This window comes from Dermacentor albipictus, chromosome 8, assembly GCF_038994185.2.
Source record: "Dermacentor albipictus isolate Rhodes 1998 colony chromosome 8, USDA_Dalb.pri_finalv2, whole genome shotgun sequence".
Lineage (NCBI taxonomy): Eukaryota > Metazoa > Arthropoda > Arachnida > Ixodida > Ixodidae > Dermacentor > Dermacentor albipictus.
In genome coordinates this window covers 70,287,196-70,310,188 of record NC_091828.1, presented here as the reverse complement: position 1 = coordinate 70,310,188, position 22,993 = coordinate 70,287,196, and the positions used below count along the sequence as shown (strand labels likewise).

Genomic DNA, 22,993 nt, shown 5'->3' with positions numbered 1-22,993 from the left:
TGATAAGCCATCAACGCTCATCTGTCATTAACCTTGGCTTGCCTGATGAGGTACGCCTGTCAAATTATTCTTGCTCGGTGCAGTTTGTAAACCAACAGCACAGTCGCACTGCTATGTCAACACAGTATGCTCATCGTTAAGGGTCCACTTCTACAGATGCAGTGGGATAACATAGCTAGCAGTATTATGCAGTCGCCTTCTCAGCAATACAAGCGAGTAGTGCAGGAAAGAAGTCTTTAGCCACCTACCCAAACGCATTTTTGATCCTCGATTTCTCACTGTTTTCATGCCTAGTCCGAAAGCTCAGTTATCTGAGACTCGGCATGTCATAAGTACGCACTTACAATGTGACGCGCAGTTCCTTTACTTCAGTTTCACAACGGGCAACAACAACCAACAACTGTGCTGTAGTAGACTCATGTTCGAACGTGACTACTGCTCGCGAAGCAAGATTATATACTACCTGAGTGCGGGCGTTCCCGAGTCTATCAACCACGGTAGCCGCGTACGTAGCACGCAGCAAGCGAGGTGCGAACTCGACACACATACATCGCGTGTACGCGGCAGCAACGGCTCCAACACGCGCGCCTGACAGTGGCCACGGGTGTAGTATCGCCGCCGACATCTGAACTTTGAGGGCGAGGCGGCCGAAGCAAAAAGCAAGAGCAACAAAACATCGCCAGCAGCCGCACATGAAACATAACCGCAGCTGCCTCGATGAGAAGGAGGCAGCTGTCCAAGCTCGACACGCCGCAAAGCGGAAACGTCACGAGTTGGGCTAGCATAAGGTGCCGTACTCGTTACGTACATTTTGTCCTCCTCGAAGTAGCAGTTTTCTTCGAGATCCAGCATGTTTGCGATGAGGTTCGACTCCGCGAACGAGCCGACAACGAGAAGAGAGAGTTTCAAGACAGCCGCACCATTCGCGCAGCAACCTTCGGCATGGAACACACCGCGCCGTGCCTCCTTGCACCGCCGGCAGCTACGTGCGCGTACGCAGCGCTAGTAGCGCAACACCACTCAGGAAAGGAGGACGTGCATTTTTTTTTTTAGTTCATCTCTCTAGTGCAAAGCAAAATCGAAACTAACTTTTGTTTACTTTCGTTAGTTTTAAACTTCAACATGAAATGTTTAATAAAGTGCTTATCCGCCAATACCTTTTTACCTACAATTTTATTTTGGCAGTTTGATGAATATACTGGTGGCAATATTACTAAGAAAAGAATCAAATAGACATTTATTGCGCATTTTTGCTTGCCGAAAAAAATCTGCTATTTACTTCTTTCATCAATGTTGCTTTTTATGCTCTCTCACGTGGAGGAAGAAAATGCTCTCTAATTTTAATGGCCCAATCAATTGTCCAATCTTTAATCTGTCCACTGCTGTTCATTCATCCAGCTGGTCCGTCATTCGCATCTCTATAGTTCGTATATTACATTTGTCACGTGACCTCCAAGAATAGAAAAGAATGGAAAAGATGGCAGCGAAAGCGGGCGCTTCGAAACAAACGTCGAAAGAGCCAGTAGGCGACGATCATGTTGAAGTGTTGGATGACAACGCGGAAATGGACTCCGATCCGCTAATCCCGCGGACGACGACGTTTAAAGTGGTAAGCCGTACCCGTTCTTCCAGCTTGGTTTGTTTATCCTCTCGAATGACTTGCAAAGGTTTGTGTGAGCCATTGCGACTTCCAAATTATAGAACGAGTACACATGTCATGTTCTTTAGATAGGTAGTGAATAACAACCTCGTCGTTGACAGTGGATGGTGCTACTGAAATACTGACGAGTTGTTTCCGTCATTGACGATTTGCGGTACAAAGGCTGCCTTGCAAGTATCCGCTGTAAACCAGAACTCTTGCCCACAGGTGGACTTTTACTTCTATGTTCAAACGAGAAAGTCCATTGCCATATCGTCCCCGCACATTGGTTATCGATCTCAACGCTTTGAGCTTTCAATAAAATTAATTCGCTGGTGCGTCTGGCAGTAGTGTATCGAAAGGGAGCTGCAGCTGCCGTTTCGTTTTACAACTCAAGTTCCTTCCAGAGATGTCAGTGTAACACTTCGTGTAAACCCAATACACAAAAAAGCCCGTTAAGCCAGCGATGGTATCTTGCATCCGTGGCCACTTTCTGCAGTTGTGCTATGTTGCGTTTTATTTGTGGGATATGAGAAACCCAAAGAACACCTCAGCAATCTTATGTTTTTGACCTTCATGCTCCATCTTGTAAAGCAGATGAGGTCACGCTCATATTGCGACTTTCGTATGAGTGGCCAAATTTGTCCACTCTTATGCACGAACACTTGTCAGGTTAAATCCATGCTCCCGTTCCCATTCATTTTCTTTGCTTTTGAGCACTTATGAAGAAAGCTAATCAGTTATAGTGTACTAATTTTTTATTACCATTCAGTTCACTACAGTACATATTAAAGTTAGCAGGCAATGCTAGCAAAGCTATGGAGATTTCTTATCCAAACTCACATTCGCGACCAAAAAATTGTGTGTCGTAAATGAAAAGAAATGATGCTATGTGCACTACTCTCTTAAAACAGTTGCACACATTGGGATGCATATCTGTCCCACAACAATAATCTTCATCTGCCTTGCTTATGTTTCCTTTTTTGAAAAGTCAGCACTCACTACTTTCCTGTGTCACGCTAATAATGCACAAGCCGTTCATGACTTAGAAGTACCGGGCTCGCAGCATTAAAGAAAGAAAATACGGGCAAGGCAGGTGACGATTATTGTTGTGGGACAAGATAAGCCCTAAAGGTGGTAAACTTTTTTTAAGAGTGTATGGAGTGCACCCATGCCAGCCAGATATGGCTGGGATGGATAAATGGATGGATGGAGGATGCATGTTATGAGCGTCCCCTTTGTAACGGGGCTGTGAGTTGTGCCACCAAGCTCTTGCTATTATACTTCCTAATGTCCTACCTAGGCTAAACAAGAAAAAAAAAAGAACGATAAATGCCCATAGCCAAATTTTTCGACACCCTATTGCGAACTTTGTTTTTGTACGTCTCCGTTTTTTGTCGGTTCCCTACTTTTCTCCCACCAATCTTCCAGTCGCCTCTTACTAATCTCTACTGCGGACATGCTTACTTTCTCCCTGCTCTCGCTGAACCCAAGGGCTTCAAGGAGTCCAGTGGTGCCTAAGTCAACCGCTGGGCAGATATCTTCACATTCTCATAAAACATGCTCCATCTTTTTCCTGGCTTTATCACAGCCAGCACATGCTTCTTCTTCCTTCTTATATCTCGCTTTATAGGTGCGTGTTCTAAGGCATCCAGATCTTGCTTCGAAAGGTAATGAGCTTCCCATTGAGTTATAATAATGTAATATGAGGACTTATTATAAGACACTACGCACAATCTAGTTGCACCGGAAGTACACAAATGCTGATCGTGTGCACAGCCGACGCAAGAGTGTTTTCTTTGTCCTCCTCTTCACTACGGTGGCCCCCGGGAGAGAAGAGAAGCAATCCTGGCGACTTAAAGCGTAGGTAGAATGAGGGGGTCATAGTACGGCTTAAGTCGGTTTACATGAACCGTGTCATGTCTGCGATGCCTAAGGTCGGGTGGTGGTGTCACAGGTTCTACAACGTAGGTGACAGCAGAGGTAGGGTCTATGACGTGGTAGGGGCCATCATAGTGTGCAAGGAGTTTGGTTGAAAGGCTAGGGCTGGGAGGTGGGACCCACAACCAAACAAGGGAACCAGTCGGAAACTCGTGTAAGCGCGCCACTGTCACGTCGCAGCTTTTGACGACCTTGAGCAGCGGTCATAAGGGTTCACGCGAGCTGCCTACAGTCCTCGGCGTATTTCGCGGCTTCAGACACAGGCGTGCATTCGGAAGCGTCGGGTCGGTATGGGAGCAGTGTGTCCATAGTACACGAGGGCTCTCATCCATACAGCATAAGAAAGGGTGGAAAGCCAGTGGTAGCTTGTGTGGCCGTATTCGAACACAAACGACAACATATCAACATTCGGCGATGCATGGGTCAGTAAACCTTCCATTTCATTATCCTCAAAAGAACTCAATTATCTTTGTTCGCGCTGAACGTGTACATGTCTGTGAATATGTGAGTCAAGAAACTGCTTACATGTGGTTCCCAAGTTATATTTGTTTGTTCGTTTTTTACCGAAATTTTACGCGTGATGTATGACGGTTTGAGGGTGTATATATAGTGACGAGAACGGGAAATAAATCTGTTGTTGAAAGTTAGCACTGTGTGTGTCAGATGTGCCTTTCTGTTGTCCTTGTTCAGCTTGCGCTAGACCAAAATAAGAAGTTGGATGGTTGAGAGGGAAAGAAAGGGGGGATGGGCAGCTGTAGAGATGGCAGTAATAAATAGACTGAAAAAAAGGCCGCATAAAGATGCGTGAGGTAGACAAATGATGATGGCATAAGCGGGGGAAAAAAGTACAAGATTTGGAAAAAGTCCCGAGCTGCACTGCCGCCGTAAAGAAAGATATATCAAGCACTCCTCTATGTGGAGGGTCAGCAGGTTGAAGGATGTGCACTCGGGCGGGAGGTATTTGAGTAACGGACCAACTGTCCAGTCTTTTCCTCTCTCTTTTACATGGGAAGGCATGCACTGTCTTACTTTTACAGGTGCATGGGGGAGAGGGAGAGCGAAAGCCCTGGCAAACAGTGTGTGAGCAGGCCTCGTTCGCGAGGCTGGAGCTTTTGGATGAATGTGTTGGTTGTCGGGCTTGTGGACTGTTACCAAAAGCCGCAATTTTTGACGACCTTGAGCAGCGGTTGTTAGGGTTCGCACAAGCTACCTACAGTCCTCGGTGTATTTGGCGACTTCAGACACAGGCGTGCATTCGGAAGCGTTGGATCGGTATGAGAGCAGTGTGTCCGTAGTTTACGAAGGCTCCCGTCCATACAGCAGAAAGAAAGGGCAAGAAGGCAGTGGTAGCTTGTATGGCTGTATTATAGGCATGCATGATGAACGGCAAAACAGTTTCCCGGTTACAGTGGTTCAAGGCAATGTACATAGTCAACATGTCTCCGAGTGTGCGGTTGAACCTCTCTGTCAAGCGGTTCATCTGCAGATGGTAGGCAGTAGACTTGCAGTGAACGATGCTGCATGCAGCGAGAAGTGCTTGGATTACTTCGGACAGGAAGACACGCCCCCCGTTGCTGAGCAGCTTGTTCGTCGAAGAACAAAGTTCCGCAAGATGAAAAACACAACTTCACGTGCCTAGGCTGCTGGGCTGCTGCTGGGGCGTAGCGCGTCAAGCGGTCGACACCTACAGTTATCCATTGGTTACCCGAGCAGCTGCAGGGAAGTGGCCCGTATAGGTCTGTGCTGGCGTGATCGAAGGGCCAAGCCGGACAGGGCATCGGCTGTAGCTCACCAGGAGGGCACTGTGGAGTTTTACGCCGTTGACACACCGTGCAAGTCCGTACGTACTGGCGCACGAAGTGATACGTGCCATGCCAGTAAAAATGCTGCCTTAGCCGAGTACACGTTTTCAGAATGGAGACGTGGCCATTGTGAGGAGCAGCATGAAAATAAGCGCATATATGTTACAACGCATGTGTCGTGGTATCACAAGGGGCCATTTGCGGCCATCAGGCAAATAATTCCTGCAGTAAAGGACGTTGTCGTGTACAGCAAAGTGAGTGACTTGGCGACAAAGTGTTCGAGAAGAGGGTGTGATGGATGTGTTGTGGAGGAAATGCATCATAGTTGAAAGCAGTGGATCCTTACGCTGCTCGTCCGGCATATCAGCGACGTTGAAGGCTGACATGGATGCGATGAGCGGAGACACTGAAACCTTATGAGAAGGTATCGGTGATTGGGAAAGCGCGTCGGCGTCAGAGTGCTTTGTGCCCGATCAGTAGACAACGCGGATGTCATATTCTTGTAAGCGAAGTGCCCATCGGCCTAGGCAACCTGACGTATCTTTCAACGAGGACAGCCAGCAAAGGGAATGGTGGTCGGTGGCAATGTGAAAAGGGCGACTGTATAGGTATGGACGAAATTTGGCGTGAGCCCAAATAATGATCAAACACTCATTTTCTGTTACAGAGTAGTTGGCTTCTGCCCTCTTTAAAGCACGCATATGCAAAGACATACCTGCTCGTCATAGCCATCTTTCCAATGTGCGAGGACTGCACTAAGTCCGATGCCGCTGGCGTCCGTGTGTACCTCTGTAGGCGCTGTGGGATCATAGTGTCGAGGAATCGGCGGTGAAGTAAGTAGGCGACATAGTAGTAGCGTTTTCTTAGTCCTCCTCTTCACTACAATAAATTGTTTCTTTCCTGATTTCGTCTTCCTGTGAGCGCCCAATGCGAGGCATCCCACTGTCTTTTGGTTGCCATCGAGTCCTAATTGTACCCCTGATTTCAAGCAACAACCGCATTTCCAAAAGTAAGTCCTGGAACCATTACACCTTTCCAGATACCCCGGAGCACCTTGTACCTATTGTATTCCCATAGTGCTCTGTGCTTCATTATTGCTGCATTTCTCTTCCCCTTTAGTGCTATTGGTTTTTCCTGTGTTTCTATATATCTATTGCCTTCGTTTATCCATATACCAAGCTATTTATATTCTCTTACCTGAGGTATTTCCTGGCCGTGTATTACCACTGTCTGTTCACTGTTTTCATTAAATACCACAACACTTGATTTTCTACTACTAAATTTCAGGCCTAAACTCTTGCCTCCCTGTCCAGAGATATTAGTCAGACGTTGCAAATCACTTTGCTTGTTAGCTAACAGCACAATGTCGTCCGCATAAGATAAACCTTGAAGCTGCTGCTCTGCTACTGTACCTGTCTGTTTGTATGAGAGATTAAACCCGATATTACTTCCTTCTACCTCCTTGTCCATCCTCACCATGTACATCATAAACAGAAATGGGGATATAGGGCACTTCTGCCTCAGTCTCTTGTTGATATAAACTTCCTCCTCGATCCTCATCCCTTCCCATTCAACGCAAACGGTATTTTCTAGGTAAATCTCTCTCTAAAGCTGTACACAATCATCGCCTAAGCCTCCCCCTTCCTGAATATCCCACAATATGTTGCAGTCTACAATGTCATACACTCCTATAATTTCTAAAAAGGCCACATATAACAGTCTGCATTATACTTTTGATATTTCAATACACCAAGTAAGAGCAAATAAGTTATCAACTAAACGCCTACCTATTCTGAAGCCATACTGAAGTTCTCACAAAATGCCATTATTCTCTGCCCATGCTTAAAGCTTTAATTTGATTGCCTGCGTTACTAGCCTGTATATTACCGACGTAATGGTCAATGGTCTATACGAGTGAATTCTATCTTTCTCCCCCTTACTTTTATAAATTAATATCATTCTACTATGTCGCCAACTATCTGGTATTCTGGTATTCGCCTATCTTTTAAAGTTTTTTTCCACTGCTTTCACCAGAGCTTCCTTACTTTTTGGTCCTAGTTAATTAATCAGCCTAACAGGAGCCTCGTCTAGCCCTGTGGCTGTCCACTTAGGAATTTTCTCTTTGGCTTTTTCCTGTTGAAATTTGTCAGCACGAGCTCTTTTTCCATCTGGTTCTCTTTCATGCTCTTCATTGCCTTTGAAAGATTCAGCTGTTATTTTTCAGATGTAACTTAATGTTTCCCCTTCCAGTTTGTTTGCAACTTCGTCTAGGATATGTCGTATTGTTGTTGACTTCCTGCCTAATAATTTTATATGGTTCCAAAATATTCTAGGTTCGGCCTTCTTTTTCTCACGTATTTCTGTCAACCAGCGTTCACTTTCACCTTCTATCTTTGCTTGCACCAGTATTTGAACCGTAAACTTTTTCTTGTGGTATGTTTCCCATTTATTGGCCACTTCATCCTGCGGCACCTGCGCCTTCTTTGCCTGCCTGTGCTTTCAGAATGCTCTTTGTCATTCAGCGATCGCTTCTTGTATCTCCCTGTTCCACCAGCTTTTCGGTTCCTTTATTCCTTTCCAATGAACATGTTGTTTCTCTTTTCGTATTTCTGTCGTTATTACACTTAGCTCACTATGTGCACTCTTTACTTGGCCACTTGTCAAGTTCTTCTTTGACTCTTGTGACTATATTTGTTATTTGTTCAGCATTCAAATTTGGACTGGCCATCTTGCACTCCTTTCTCTCTTTCCCAACTACATATCCCATTTTCAAAATGATGTGTTTATGGTCACTCCCTATGCTGCTATACCCTTCCTCGTCAATGAGCATTTCTCTCAACTTATCTTGAATTCCTTGAGTTATCAGACAGTAATCAATAGTCGATTGCTGGTTTTCCACTTCCCATGTGATCTTCACGACGATGCAGCGCCATTACAAAATGGCGATTCTCGCATTCGTGAAACTTGCTATCTTTTTTTAACGCATGTGAGTATGGGGATTAAAATTGGCGCAAGTTTAGGTTACTTTAAATACAAGTTGGGGATAGTTTGGCTTTAACAAAATATTACTGAAGCTCCCGGCTTGGGTGCGCGAATGTAAAGGTCTGAACCAGACTTGGGATGCCCGGCGAGTGTACGTATCGATTGTCAAACTTCTGTGCAGCTGAAACAACAAGCCTCACACGCAATGTGTCAGCATCGCTGTGTGGAATCTGTGCGTCGTGCACGTAACCATTTGCAGCAGGAGCGCACTCCATGGTGCGCATAGCATCGTTCATGAAAAAATTATACAGTTGCCTCACATAATGTTATGTAGCATTATGTTTCGTGGTTTTAAGCCACAAAATGTGATGTATTTATTACACGGAAGGCATCTTCAGGGTGTCTACCAACCGGGAAAACCGGGAATTCTCAGGAAATTTGAACAGTCTGGAAAAACTCGGGGAAAACTCAGGGAATTTGTGCTTCCATCAGGGAAAATTAGCTGTAACTTTATTGAAAGGGAACGAAAGTCGTGTTAATGCTGGCTCCAGTAACAGAGGAATCGCAACGAATCATTATTGACGCCGTGTCATCGGCACGATGTATTGCCAGAGTAGTTAACGACCGATTTTCTAGACGCCCGATTTTTCGGACATGCCCGATAATTTGCACGGTTTTGCGGCACCACCACGCACTCCATATAGTCAATGTATATTGCCCCGACTGCAGGTCTGAAATGGCATTAATCAAAGCCGCCACCGCCGCTATTTTGATTATCTCGCCGCCTCGAACCGGCACTCTCGCAGGCAAATCCGCAAATCCGTAACCACCACCGCGGCAACGTCAGGCCTAGCTGCTTCTATGTTCGCTATTAAGCTTCTTGCCGTGCGGTGCCGTGTTTTTCATTGAAAGAATTCGCCGCTATCACCAATGGCACCGACTCCGCCTTTGTAATCCTAGCGATTGGCTTTGAAGCTCGCAGAGCACAGTGCGTTGCGTAATGCCAGTCTGCGAAAGTTAGCTTCGCCTCGGTACACTAGTGTTAGGCGGTGAAGCATAACAAGCGTGGGAAAGGGGCAATTGTCGCGGGACACAGTATACATTACTTAATTACACATGCGTGCACGTCGTCTTCTGTCACAGTACAAGCCCTGATATGCCTAAAAAAAGTACTGGCAGGCCTTTAGAGCTTTTTGAGACGTGCCTGTGGTAATTTTAGCCCTTAAAGGCAGTTAAAGACATGCATTAATTTTTTTCAGACTGCCTTTTCAATTTTTTTTTTTTGCGGCCCCTCGAAAGTCCAAGAAATCAAATGTTGACTGTACAACTGACCAAGAGGATGCTTCAGATGATCCATGTGGTGAAAGCGTGGTAGAAGGAGGATGAGAACAGAAAGGACCGACGCACTGAGGAATTAACGGGAAAGGAGGGGTGCCGCCACCTTTTTGAAGGAGCTTGAGCTAAAAAAACTAAGTGATGGCTGATGCTGAGACACAGGTGTCCCTCATCCAAACCAAAATAAATTGTTTACGCAGTGAAACCCAACACTGAGATGTTCTGTACGGGCTGAGAGTATGTCAGGACAGTTGAGGTTGACTTCCCAGCTGCTGAGAGAGAACCTTAGTTGTGACAAAGTTCAGGACCTCATACAGATGAGCTTGCTATCAGTTGATAGAAATAGCTGATATTAAAAAAATATTTTCTTATGTATGCATCTCCTTTTCATTCGTATTTGAAAATGTTCGACTCAATTTGGAATGGGCTTTACCATTTCTTTCGCTGTGCATTTTACTAACACCTTCCTTCTGTTTTCTTTTTAAATAAAATATATATTACTCCTTACTATTCAAACTGGATTAAGTCATTTTTTTGTTTCAGCATGCTTACTAGAGAGTGACAGCATCGGGCAACGTGGTGTCAGCCTGTCTTTACATAAAACAAAGATCTGACTCATTCAGGGAATTTCGCAAAGGTGCTCAGGGAAAACCTGGAAAACTCAGGGAATTTGGAAATGTCAACTTGGTAGACACCCTGCATCTTGAATGTGATCCCATTTATGACCTAGCAAGTGCAGTGACACACATTTGCGACCAGTGGCTACAGTGCTCATGACCAAAACTTAGTATGTCTCACACTGGAAGTACAAAAGTGTTCAAATAATGTGCACCTTTGCATGGGCTTACGTCCATGAGTTGTAGTTGTGGTACAGCCGAACCCACATAAAGTGCATTTTGAATATTGGACATGTGGAACTCACCACCCGATATTCCTGTAAATAACTTCTCCATGATGACGAACTGGACATTGGATGTATTGAACTGAGAGGTGGCTGTTAGGTTTGAAGAGCCACCCCTACCGACACTTCATGATCCACTTTTGCAATGGATGCGCTGTGCCAGTACTGTGGGGGCATTGGAAGCGAACAGGAGCAGGTGTGTGCAATCTCCCGCATCAAGAATTCCATTCTCAGTGATGCACAGAAACAAAACTCAAGCAAAAATTGCTGCCTACTGTGCATACTTTTGTTTTTAGTGTATGGATTCCTTCCTTACTCCTCTTCTGCACTGGAGATAACAAATCCATGTGTAATGAATGCATCACCAAAATTCGTGCAAGTTTGTTGGGGGCGAGTTTGGACGTATTGAATGTCCTGACATATTGGAACCGTGTATAGTGCAAAAGCCAGTTCGTTATAACCGGGTCCAACTGTATATGAAGTAATTGTTCCATAAAAAGCATTATAGATTAGAGACATTGCTACTGTGGAGCGTGCATACTTACCAGGAACTAGGCTATTGGGCCAACTATCCTTATATTACTTTTACTATGTGTCAGTAAAGTTGTTTTTAACTTCAACTTGCATAGCTTACTCATCATTGCTTACTAAGTATGAGGTGAGTGTAGGGCCGAGCAGACTCTTTACAGATATATGACGTTACTGAAAGTTCATGTTTTGCCCCCTTTCTGACTTTCTGAGACCTGCACTCATGGCAATACTGTCATAACAGAAAGTGCGAGAGCTGTTAATCTATTAGGATAGGCAGCCTAAAAATTTTTCTTTGTCTTTGGATTAAAGGAATTCAGTAGCACAAAGGAAGAGAATATCACAATAATTGTACGCTGCCATTCAACAAAATCTCACTTTGCAGGATTCTTTTGTCGCTCTTTTCCAGAAGAAGTTAAAGTGGCAGTGTCCTTTGATGGCCTCTGTGATCCTCCCCTCCATGTTAATTGGTGGCTGTGATCACTTGAGAATGTGCAGCATGTTAAATGCTCACATGTTTTTTGTACTTGCGGGTCAGTGCGCATGTCAGCCTAGTGTAGTGATCGCAGGGCGCACCATGACCCTCTTACCAAAAGCAGAGGCTACACTTAGCAGGATAATCAGGGAGAGAATGCAAAATAATGTGCGGAGGCCTCGAGTTTCATGAGAAGTGGCAGTAGATCACCAGCCTATCTCACGTTGAAGGCTGAGAAAGGCAGAGTGGAGGTATGGATAGTCGCTGTGGGCGTGAAGGACTAGCTCCATGCCCATGACCAAAATGAGGGGATGACGCCATTTAAGCTGTTTAGAGAAAGGAAAAAGGGGATCACGTGAACGTGTTACTGCTTAAAATAGTCTGAGGGTTTAATTATGATGATAATGATCATTAATGGCATCCCCTCTGATGTGAGGTGGTGGCACATAGCCATCTAGCTTGTGAGACCTAATTATGCTTTAGTATTTATTTGAATTCAGCATTCTGCCAATCTCTGCTTTATTTATTAAAGTCACCTGCAGCTGTGAAAACCTACTTGGAGCGTGCTAGAGTTACTGTATGTGGCTCCCGTAGAGCTCCTGGTTGAGCGACACCCTATCTGCATCACACTTAAGCTCACCTGGAGTAGAATAGCATGTCGTCAGAGATTGTTGGCAAATGCACTGCTCCTGTGATGCACCGACGACTTCGGATACTACGGCCAGCAAAGACGACACGTATGTTAAAATATTAACAAGCAATTTGTATTCAGCAAATGTTGTACTTTGTCATCAGTAGGTATTGTTTTCTCTTTACTATGTTACCAAACCTGGAAACAAAAGAAAAACAATATTGGGGCAAGCATTTCACTTTAGACAAGCTTGATGTTTGCTTTTAATATCTCCTCAAAACAAACTAATTTCTTGCCATATATGGAACCAATGCAGAAAACCATCCAAGAGCTGATGAAGCTAAACTTTGAAGATGACAAGACAAGGAGTGAGTAGTAAACTGATGTTGCCTAAATATGAAATTATTTCCTGCTTCTTTAGTTTATTTTGTTTCAATAATTTCAATAGTTGCTCTGACTGTGACTTCGGAGTTGTTGAGACCTTGCCTTTATTCTGTGGCAAAGCATATAGTATATATAGGACAGGTGGAACGCTGCTTGAAATGTCATTTCTTAAAAAAATTTTTGAAAAAGTACATTAGACTCTCACCTGTTAGGTCATTATCACTCGCGTCATAGCACGTTGTCTTTTGACAGCACATCGCTAATGATAAGGCATTACTATTGTTACTTGCCTGAAATAGCTGGAGCATGGGGGCTATCCTAACTAAACGTCACCAAGAAATGACAAAAATAACAGAGGGCTTATGCAAATGGGTCGTGCTGTACTTTGATATACACAGTTCATGCCAGCCATGAGTATTAATTTTTTTACTGTGTGTAAAAATAACTATTTAGATTAGCTTAATTAGCTAACTTCTATTCAAATTACTTAATTGATGTGGTGTCAATGCAGAAGTTGTTTATGAATGTTAAGGTATGTCTGTCAACAGCACGTGACATTGAATTTACACACCAGCAAAAGCAGCATTATCAAATGTTAACTCTGCGATACTTTTGACAGAAAAGTATCGCAGTATCGTACTTCTCGAACTTTGAGACAGAAAACCCCATCAATTATCATTTGGAACTTAGTAATGCAACATTGCGTCAATTAATCATAGTATCCACTCATGGTCCATTTTATGCCACACAGCATTTCTGTTCACTCTAGTCAGAAACCAGGTCCTGCATTATGTGTTACTATTGTTTCTCATTCCATCCTTGTAGTAAGCGCCGATGCACTCAAGCTGCTTGCAGAGTTCTTCCGGGTGTTTACAATGGGTGAGTCTCGCTTTCTTCGCCATATGCTTATAGCAGTAACCAGTTCTGGGCCCTTTCATCTCTCAATGTCCTTGTAAGTTGATCCATTGCCTGTACTACAAAACTAGCCACCTTCATCACCTTCGTAGTTGCATAAAACATATGCATGCAGGATGTCAATAAATGTTTCATAAATGCTTTAACATCTTCAAAGAAGCACCAAGAGTAGCAATAATTCTAACCCGTTAGCTGTTTTGTTATGGCTAGAAATGTGCTCACTTTCAGTGCTTTTATGTTTGAATGTTTTATTTCAAGTGACCCATAGGGACACACACAAAACCATTTTATGAATTTTACTTAATAACGGTGCATGTCACACTGACAAAAAAGGTTGAAAGAAGCGTGACAAAGCCAGGGGAATTCCCTGCTTGAAATGTCTTTATACAGAAACACTGAAGTGCGAGAGCCCATAGGAGTCACTGAAAGAAATAATAAACAGCACATTGTCAAAAACAACTCACATCCAAATACAGGGAAATGACAAACGAAAGAGTGTATGCCGCATACATGGGAGCACTGAAGCACAAAATTACCTCTTGCATGAAGCACCAAAGCAACTGGCTACTGTTTATCGAATGTTGCTCTTTCTGGCAAAATCAATCCAGTCAATGTTGTTTTTTTTTTTCATAATGAATGCTTTTCACCTTCTTAGCGGTGACATGATTTAGAAAAAATATTAAGTATAGCTGCATCTAGCTTAGAGGCCGACACAGCGCGATATTTGCCGCCGGCCAGTGCCAAAACGTCGGACTGCTTGGACATGCACAACAACTTTCCATGTTTCGGAATGGCGTGTGTTGTATGCAGGGGAATTTTTTTGCAACTGCGCCAGTGATTTCAGAAGGAAAGTTTTCTTGTTTGTTTACAGTTTATGTTGTCGAAGTAGTCAGAAATTTACATGGATTGTACGTTTACAAGCTTAAGCTTGTTAAACATGTCCTGTGTGTGACTTAGGTACGGAGCTTTAAAAACAAGGCATATTGCATGCTTCTGAAGTGAAAGAAGTTTCGTTATATTTTTGTTAGTTGTTCCCCAAACTATCGCACCATAGTTTAGCATGGAAGAAAATAGAGCATTGTACAAGATATTGTTGATAGATAGAGGTACCGTAAAGCAATGTCAACGCATGAGACCAATTACTTTGCACAGTTTTTTCGTTAGGTGATTGACGTGAGCATCCCAGGACAAGTTATTGGAGAAAATCACGCCAAGCGTTTTAAAGCTTTCTACAACTTCTATTTCGAAATCGTTTAGCAGTAGTCGTGGGATTTTGCAGAATTTGTTTTGTGAGTGAAACAAAGCTGCTTTAGTTTTACTAATGTTTAGCTTTAATTAATTATTTGTAGCCCGCTCATTCTTCGTATTCTCTTCATGCACACAATATGTTCCGTAAAGTGGACATAGATGAGGACTTTACGCGTATGATCGTTTATTTAGAGAACGTGTAGTTTTTTCGTGGGAATGCTGATGCCAGTATAGACACCATTGGCAGCTGAACGAGGTGGTTGTTTACGCTGGTGCATGGAGGGGCCTACGCTTGCTGCCCATTTGGGATACGAGGCAAGCAGTGCACCTCGGAAGCTAAATAATGAGTCTGCATGACAATACGTAAAAATACACCCATGTTCTTAGTCGCATCTAATTTAAGTAATTACCAATGAGTGCGGCAGGCAGCTTTCTGTCGAAAACAGCAACGTACCGATGTCAATACTGCTCCGTGTCGTCGCTTCTTGCTTTTTGTGTGTGCACTGTATGAAATGAGGAATGGTTTATTTCAAATCCGTAAGGTCAATACTAAGCTACAGAAAATGTTTTTTTCATCCTGTTGGCTTAATTTGCTTCATGTCAGTCACTCAGATTCGCTAGGTGCAGACGTATAAACCACACGACTGTGACTTGTAGGCTTAAGCTCGGCTGAATGCAATTGGCATCGGCTTAAACTGTGTTTGCGGATGGCGAGGGCTGAAATTCGTGCACCCTACATCTACAGGAAACGCAGCCTCTCGCTACAGCAACTTCTCACGCCATGCACACGCTCACAATTGTCAATTCCTTGATGTTCTCTTCACTGTTGTCTGCAAAATCCTGGCATGCTCTGCATGGAACACTCCTGACATCATACACAATGTAGCTTGTAATTGAGGAGGAAGCCAAGTAGGGTGTTGGAGGCAATTAATTAAATTAATTTGTCAAAAATCTGTTTAACTCTCTAACCTGCTTTTTTGAGGATGGGGCAGAAGTGTTCAGAGGAACGTATCCAGTGAATTTCATCGACATCCATTGACATTGAAAGATTGCTGGAGTTGCCCTTTAAGAGCAAACGAAGGTGTTTGTTGCCTTCCTTCCAGCTGGCCTCATCAGTCCAGACAGCCATGTGACCTAGCTGCCTGCCTTGCCTTGTTAATCAGCTGATGCTGGTTATTGAGGTTGAAGCTGGCGAACTGCATGTGTGTTAAAAAAAATAGATATTAAAAATTATGATGTAAAGGGCCACCAAAGCAGCTTTTTGCTGCCATTAACAGAGGGAGCCATTTCCTGCATGGCACGATCTGGCTGAAGCTAAGCATACGATTACTGTATCAACAAAATAATTTGAACACACAATACAAATGATAGCAGTGAGCCACAAAATGTCGTAAAGGCCTGCTTGGGAACAGCTATCAACAGTGGCATCGTTTATCTGCCGTGGTATACCTTCTCAAATTAATTTTATTGTGAACAATACAATTGACCCACACACATGCAGATGTATGTATGTATTCAAACACCTTCTTGGAGCTATCAAAACGTATAAAGGTTCTCGTTATTTATACTAATGGTACTCAAATATTTTCCAGTACTAGTTGCTGTACAGAAGGTCAGTTATCACATTAAATAAAAAGGTAACCCAAGAACAATTTGATAGAGGAACAACCAAAGCTCATATTTTTGCACAACAGAACTGTTTACTCCTATAGATAATATAAATGTTTTATAATACTTTTAGCACATCTGTTGGCACACATGTGAAGTACTTGGCAACTCAATTGTCTCTTTGCTCTTATTCATGCAGAAGCGGTAGAAAGGGCCACTGAGCAAGCAAAGGTACGAGCTTCAAACTTGCATATTGTGGTACTCATTGGGTGATGTGATTGTACGGTAACACTGCATAACACTAGGAACGTCCTTGTAGGCTGTGTGGCAGTGCCCACAGAAACAGTTCGTGTGTATGTATGTGTGTGTATGTGTTTTCATTTTTTTTTATCCTTTTCTCTCTCTCACCTATCACATCCCTCTGTCCCTCCCCCAGTACAGGATAGCCAACCGGAGATAATCTCTGGTTAACCTCCCTGTCTTTCCTTTGCATTTCTCTCTGTGTGTGTGTGCTTTCTGTCCCTCCACATTGGTGTAGGTCTTCACCTGGTCTCTGCATTAAGTAAAAGCACTAGAATGCCCTTCATTTATGCATATACCGAAGTCTAATTTTAGCAGTGGTTCGCTGTTTGTTAGCATTTTAACAAAAACTGCTGCAGTTATGCACTGGAGATGCTTAGTGGCTTTGATTTACATTTGTTCTGCTGACTGCAAATCCAGATACTTTTCCTAGCAGCCTTTCTGCCTTGGCTGACATTGAACCATACATCCTTGTCCAGGGTGCCCCATTATTTAATGGTACAGTAGTCTGAACTTCCAATAGCCTGTTATTCTGTCTGTAGTACTATAAGTACACTGTCTTGTATTTTGTACCCCTCTAATTCTGCTTGACTACACCAGGTTACCTTATTTTGCATTATTGCGTTTGTCGTCTGAATGGCTGATCTTAGTTTAGTAAACTGTTGTATAGCCCGTATTTTCGGCTGTTGTTACTGCAACATGCATTGCTTATACCAGCATTTTATGTGAATGGTGAATGGGTGTTCACATATGTTTTGCTGTAACCTCTTTTCTGCTATGCTGTCTTTTGATATAAGCAGTATTCTTGCATGATTAACAAAAAATGCCTGCTGTGTCTTCAATGAAAAAGGGATGTTCTTAAAGGAGCGCTGGCTGAAGATTTTCATCTCATTTTTATTGCTTTATTGGATGTAAACCCACTATGGAGTTAAAACACTATGGAACCTCAATTCGCTGATGGCACGAAGAATAATGAATTGTGTTACCTTTTAATGCGGCCAGTTCAAAACACATGCCAAGCACCAAAGGAGTCTCCAAAAGACTCTGAAAGAAGTCTCATCACGTCATCAAAATGTGCTGTGGCAGACTCATAGTACCGGATACCACTGACGCGTGCACAGATGCTATGACCATGTTGCTGAAAGCCGAGCCCATTCGGCACTTTGCAGTGTGCCCCTCTGTGTTTCCAAGACAAGTGAACCGTTCGAAGGGCTGATTTCACAGCTTTCAGTGACATGCTCATTGCATGGCCTTCAACCATGGCAACAGGTTGACTCACATACCCTTTAGTTTATGATGCCGCGCGATCGCCACATCTAGTTTTGGTGACGTGGTGAGTCTCCTTTTCCATGGCTCAAGCCAAGCTGTGCTTGACATACATATTGAATGGGTCGTGTAAAAGTGGGGGTGTAGCAGTTAAATGTTTGTGGTGCTCATTAGGAATTGAGGATTCGTACAGTAATAATGGAGTCGACAGCTATCTACAATAGTACGAAAATGTGAAAAACAAAATTTTCATGTCAGTACTACTTTAAAAAAAGTTCAAGATTGGAAGCTTTCCTGTGTACTTCGTGCTAGTGGAGACTACACCTGTACACTAGGAAACCCCATGGTGATCCACTGTCGTGGTGTTCTACTGCCGAACACAATGTTTCAGGCTTGACTACCAGTTGTGGTGACTGCATATATATATGGGGTTAGAATGTGAAAATCTTTGTTTAGCAATCTTTTAAATGCTAACAATTGACTTAGCCAGTTGAACTCACACTGTAGCCATCTACCTGACACCTTTTGTACTGCTGGCAGTGTTTTGTAATGCTGAACCCTCGTCAATTAAATAAGCAAATCAGCAGAGCCTCTTCACGGTTTCAGGTTCAGTGTGACAATGTGGTTACAACGGAGCACGTAGAGAAAATTCTGCCGCAGCTGGTGAGTATCGTGCTTACACACACTTTACAACAAAATGAATGGGAATCGCTTGAAGATCATTTATGAAATTAGCCTCAACCTGTTTCCAAGGAGGTCCAGAGTAGTTTTGTAGAATGGCAAAACTTGTCTAGCTAGTAACAGTTTGTTATTAGTGCATAGTAAACCACCAAAAATTGTAAAATGGGATCTGTTTTGATGTGGAGCACTGCATCTTATATTGACGTAGTAGTTCTGCGGAAACCCGCAAGGTGGAGAGAAGTAATGAATAAAGGGAAAATCAGACATCCACCCGTTCGTAGCAATTGCTACAAAGGAGACCCATACGGGTTCCTCGAAAGAAAAGCCTCATAGTTGAAATATTCGTCCTGGTCCGGGTCTCAAACCAGGGACCACCACCTGTCCGGGGCAGCCGCTCTACCATCTGAGCTAACCAGGCGGCTAGCAGATGGCAGGGCGAAGTCGAATTTGTCGACAGCACGTAGCAAAGGCACGAGTTTTTTTTATCAACTATGAGCCTTTCTTTCGAGGAACCCGTATGGGTCTCCTTTGTAGCAATTGCTACAAACGGGTGGATGTCTGATTTTCCCTTTATGCATCTTATATTGCTGGCACCTTAATCCAGAGAGACTATTTTACAAATTGTGGAGCAAGTGGTTTGTGCTTCAGATTGCAGGATTAAAAGGAACCATAAATAGCTTGAAGTAAGGTCTCGCACTTTCTCACAATTTTGTATGACTATAGATTCATGGACCAGCATTAGCATATTTTATGTTCTGGTAAATGCTCCAGCAGACTCTGAACCCACCACAGTGCATTTTGTGTCCTGGAAAGCAAGACTTGGATTGAGCACGGGCTGCAGTGGTAACAAACATCGAAAGCAAACCACCAAACTTACGAAATGCAGAAAGGGCTCAAAGTGAGCCTCAGCCATTTTCTAAAACAAGAGTAAATCACTTTGAAAGGTCGGCACGCTAGGTTAGCAGGTACACAGCTCAGTTAGTGAAAGACGGTACTTGAAGCACATGGATACTGCCAATTCTTGCACTACGAGTGGCCACTGGGGTGACCGAGCTCATACCTCATGGTATAAAAAATGAACACCAGAGCCTTTGTGACACATTGTGACTGCGTTTTGTTTCCAGTAATCACCCAATGCTTATTGGGACTGTCAGAAGCTCTGGCCACCACGCAGTCATACTGTCTGTTGCACTTGATTCGTTGAGCACTATACACACCTGCCTACTTTTACAATTTTGTTGCGAAGTGGCCTATCTTTAAAGCTTTGTGATTGTTCTAATAATACCAGTAATCTTGAAATTTTTTATTTGCCTCCGGTTTTGTATAAAAAGATTTCAAGAGATTACAAATGCAGTCACCAGCCAATTGTTCAGAAGCTGATTTATCGGATCTATTTAAAAGTTTGAACTTACACGCAGCACCGCCACCCACTCCAGATAGTGTATAACAGCAATCAAAGTTTCAGTTGCTGTTACATTAATATTTCATAAGCTTTGTGAATATTGCCACCTGTCAGTGTGCAGATCATTCTATAGCTATAGGGCAGAGCGCCTGTTCACAGCACCTTTGCAGAATTGAGTCTGTGAATTTTACTGTGAAGCTATTAAAAGAGCTCCGCAACAGTTTGCATGTGGCAGTGAAGGCCGGCATGTGACGGCATGGTCATATCAAATGCAACGTATCTCAGAGTCCCAAATTTGCTTTGAAACATGTAATGATCAATTATTGTAAAAAATAAGTTACCTTGTGGGTATCTCATTCGAGTAGACCACAACTTATAGGTGCTGTCTTTTTTTCAACCAGGTTTTCATCATTATTGTTTTTAAGTCGTGTTATACTGGTTTCACATTGGTGGTTAGCTAGGTATTTGTATGGCTGTGGCAGTTGACGCTGTAGGGCAACAACAGCAACTGCTGCTGCATTTGAGCGAGGCCGTGTGCCAGCAAATAGACCCCTAGTGCTTCTAAAGGCTGTGAAAACAGGCCTAGTACAGATTAGCTAGCTAGCTTTGATGTGTAAGTTGTCAGATTGGCAGACTTCTGTGAAGTGTTTTTTTTTTTTTGATGATCTGTCAACATCTTGAATAAAAATATTAATAGTATTTGTCAGGAATATTTAGTTTTGGCATAGGCTATGATAAACCTAATATCACAAGTAAAAAAATTATACTATTTGTCAGGAAAATTTAATTTTGGCTTGGACTGTGGTATACCTAATGTTTGAGGGCTGGCAAGGTCTGCATGTTAGTACAGCATAGTGAATAGGAAGGCAAAGAAACAGTGATATTGCACCATGTTAGGCTAGAATGCCGATCATATTAAATGCTCAGTGACCTGAACATATGGGCCCATTGGAACACTGGGCAGTGCCATTAAACAGATGAAACTTGCTGTTTTGTTGTATTGCCCATTTCCGTTCTTGATGTTTGTTGTCCAAGGTAGATTCTTGGGCATAACGTTGAATGTGGAGCAGTCTTTAATGAGTCAGCCATTGTATTCCATTCGAACATAACTACCACTTTCGTACAAGGCACTTATTTCTTCCTCCGGAATATGGCTTTCATTTTTTAAAAATTCTTTAAATCCCTGCATCTCTCTTCAAGTATTGTTTATTTGGCATATTCTCCTGTATGTGTTTCTCAATTAAAACACAAATTAAACAAGAGCCAAGTAAGCTACACTGGATGGCAGATCATGGTTCTTGATTCTCATCCTAGTCGGGTGTCTTTCTTTAATTTAGAAACTTTCATGTTAAAGTATGAGGACTGTGCATGTTCTAGCTTAAGTACATATGTTTGAGGGAAATCAATGACCTCTAACTTGTCTGTGATGCTTTGTTTGTGATACTAACTTTTTACATTAGCTGTTGTAGTAAATACAAGGTATTGCATTTTCCTTTTGTCTTTTAGATGCTTGACTTTCCTTGAAGATGGTGCCAAGCTAGTTCTGCTTCCACTTGTGCTGACAGCCGGTGTTAACAATGTAGTTAAGGTTTCCAATGCTGGTGCTACAGCAATATTGAATAGAAGTAGAAGTCATTGTCATCATGTACATATTTGTGTTCACAGTTCGAACTACTGAAATAAAATTCCTTTGTAACCGATTGTCTTGTAGTTCTTTTGTGTCTGAGATATTAATTCTAATGGTGGATAGGTTGTGCTTATTGTGACAATCTGCCCCATTTCATTAATGTTGCAAATGAGAGAAACTGTGCCAAGAGGAGCTGCAGTCAAGAAAGGTGGCAAGAGGATATGCAAGCATTGTGCCATCTCGAGCCGTTCACAAGCTGAAGGGCCCTAACTGACATTTATAAGTGCACTTCTTTACATACTGATTCATATTTAGTAGTCTGCCTTACTTCAGGGGACTAGTATATGTCGGTTATTGCTGCCAGGGACTTCGTTCTTTACCATTACATTTGTCGATTAATATCTCAATCTGCTCAATTATCTTAGTATGTATTCTCTATTTTAGACATGGTAGGCAGTGTTACGAAGGCTAGATACTTCTTATATTAGTCGCATTCGCAACCAAAAATGTGTCGTACATGAAAGATTTGTCATGTAATTGGATGTAATAATAAGTCTCATATTTGGAAAACATGATTTTGGGGCACTAAAAAAAAGTGTGCAAGTCAGAAACACATGCCTTACTGTCGTATGTGGTGCTCTGTGTGTTTCTCCCGTGTGTGCGTTTTTTTTGCGCCCGAAAGTAATGCTTGCCGAATAACACCAACTTGCCCAAGAAGACGATTTATGAAGTCTCAAGATTTAAGTGGCCTAATGTAAATAATAAATGGAATAGGTCATAGAACTGAATCTTTTACAACCATACAAAGTGACATATTTCTGCTACCAGCTGCCACAGCACACGTTTCATGCATGCTGAGCTTAGAAAAAAAAATCTCCCTGGTGGCTCAGCTGGAAGTCTAGTCCTAGGACCACTTTAACAGGAAGATTTAGGATGGTCTTCAAATGGTCCAGCATCCTGGTGGTGTTTACCAGCCTGGCCATGTTACTCGTGTAGGCTTGTTAACGTGGCGCTGAATCTCGGCGCTGTCCTGCCTGGTGCTAGTACTCTTGACCGGTCCTTCGTAGCTCGGTGACATGATGTCCCAACTGGCATGATAGTCTCGGGTGATGAAGCCACATTACGGAGTTCCTGAGTGCTCACGGCCTCTGTGCCTTTGCAGAGTCGTGTTTATTAACATCCATTAATGGCTGCCAACTTCGTGCGCACTAAAATGCAAAGCTAACAGCACTAGAATGCAAGATGCATAATGTACTCACAGAATTAACCCAATTTAAACCCCAAGCATTACTTAGGGTTTCTGCGTGAAGGTCGTATTTCCGCACAGT

General features: G+C 43.0%; 2 protein-coding genes across 3 annotated transcripts in view; one reads left to right on the top strand and one right to left on the bottom strand.

Annotated features, from left to right (window-relative positions):
• Positions 1-1,008, bottom strand: part of PICK1 (protein interacting with PRKCA 1) — a 37,737-nt gene extending 36,729 nt beyond the window's left edge. The window contains exon 1 of one of the 2 annotated variants that reach the window (XM_070523583.1): positions 809-1,008. In XM_070523583.1, coding sequence (XP_070379684.1) covers positions 809-852 — 44 coding nt within the window. In that variant the 5' untranslated portion in view covers positions 853-1,008. The remainder of the gene's footprint in view (positions 1-808) is intronic. The other variant, XM_070523582.1, reaches the window with a different exon arrangement.
• Positions 1,009-1,410: 402 nt separating this feature from the next.
• Positions 1,411-21,739, top strand: LOC139048471 (centromere protein X-like). Its single transcript, XM_070522864.1, has 6 exons — positions 1,411-1,609; positions 12,551-12,602; positions 13,444-13,497; positions 16,589-16,620; positions 18,562-18,618; positions 21,545-21,739. The coding sequence occupies exons 1-6, from the start codon at positions 1,469-1,471 to the stop codon at positions 21,560-21,562; spliced, it is 354 nt and encodes a 117-aa protein (XP_070378965.1). The 5' UTR covers positions 1,411-1,468; the 3' UTR covers positions 21,563-21,739.
• The last annotated feature ends 1,254 nt before the right edge of the window (positions 21,740-22,993 follow it).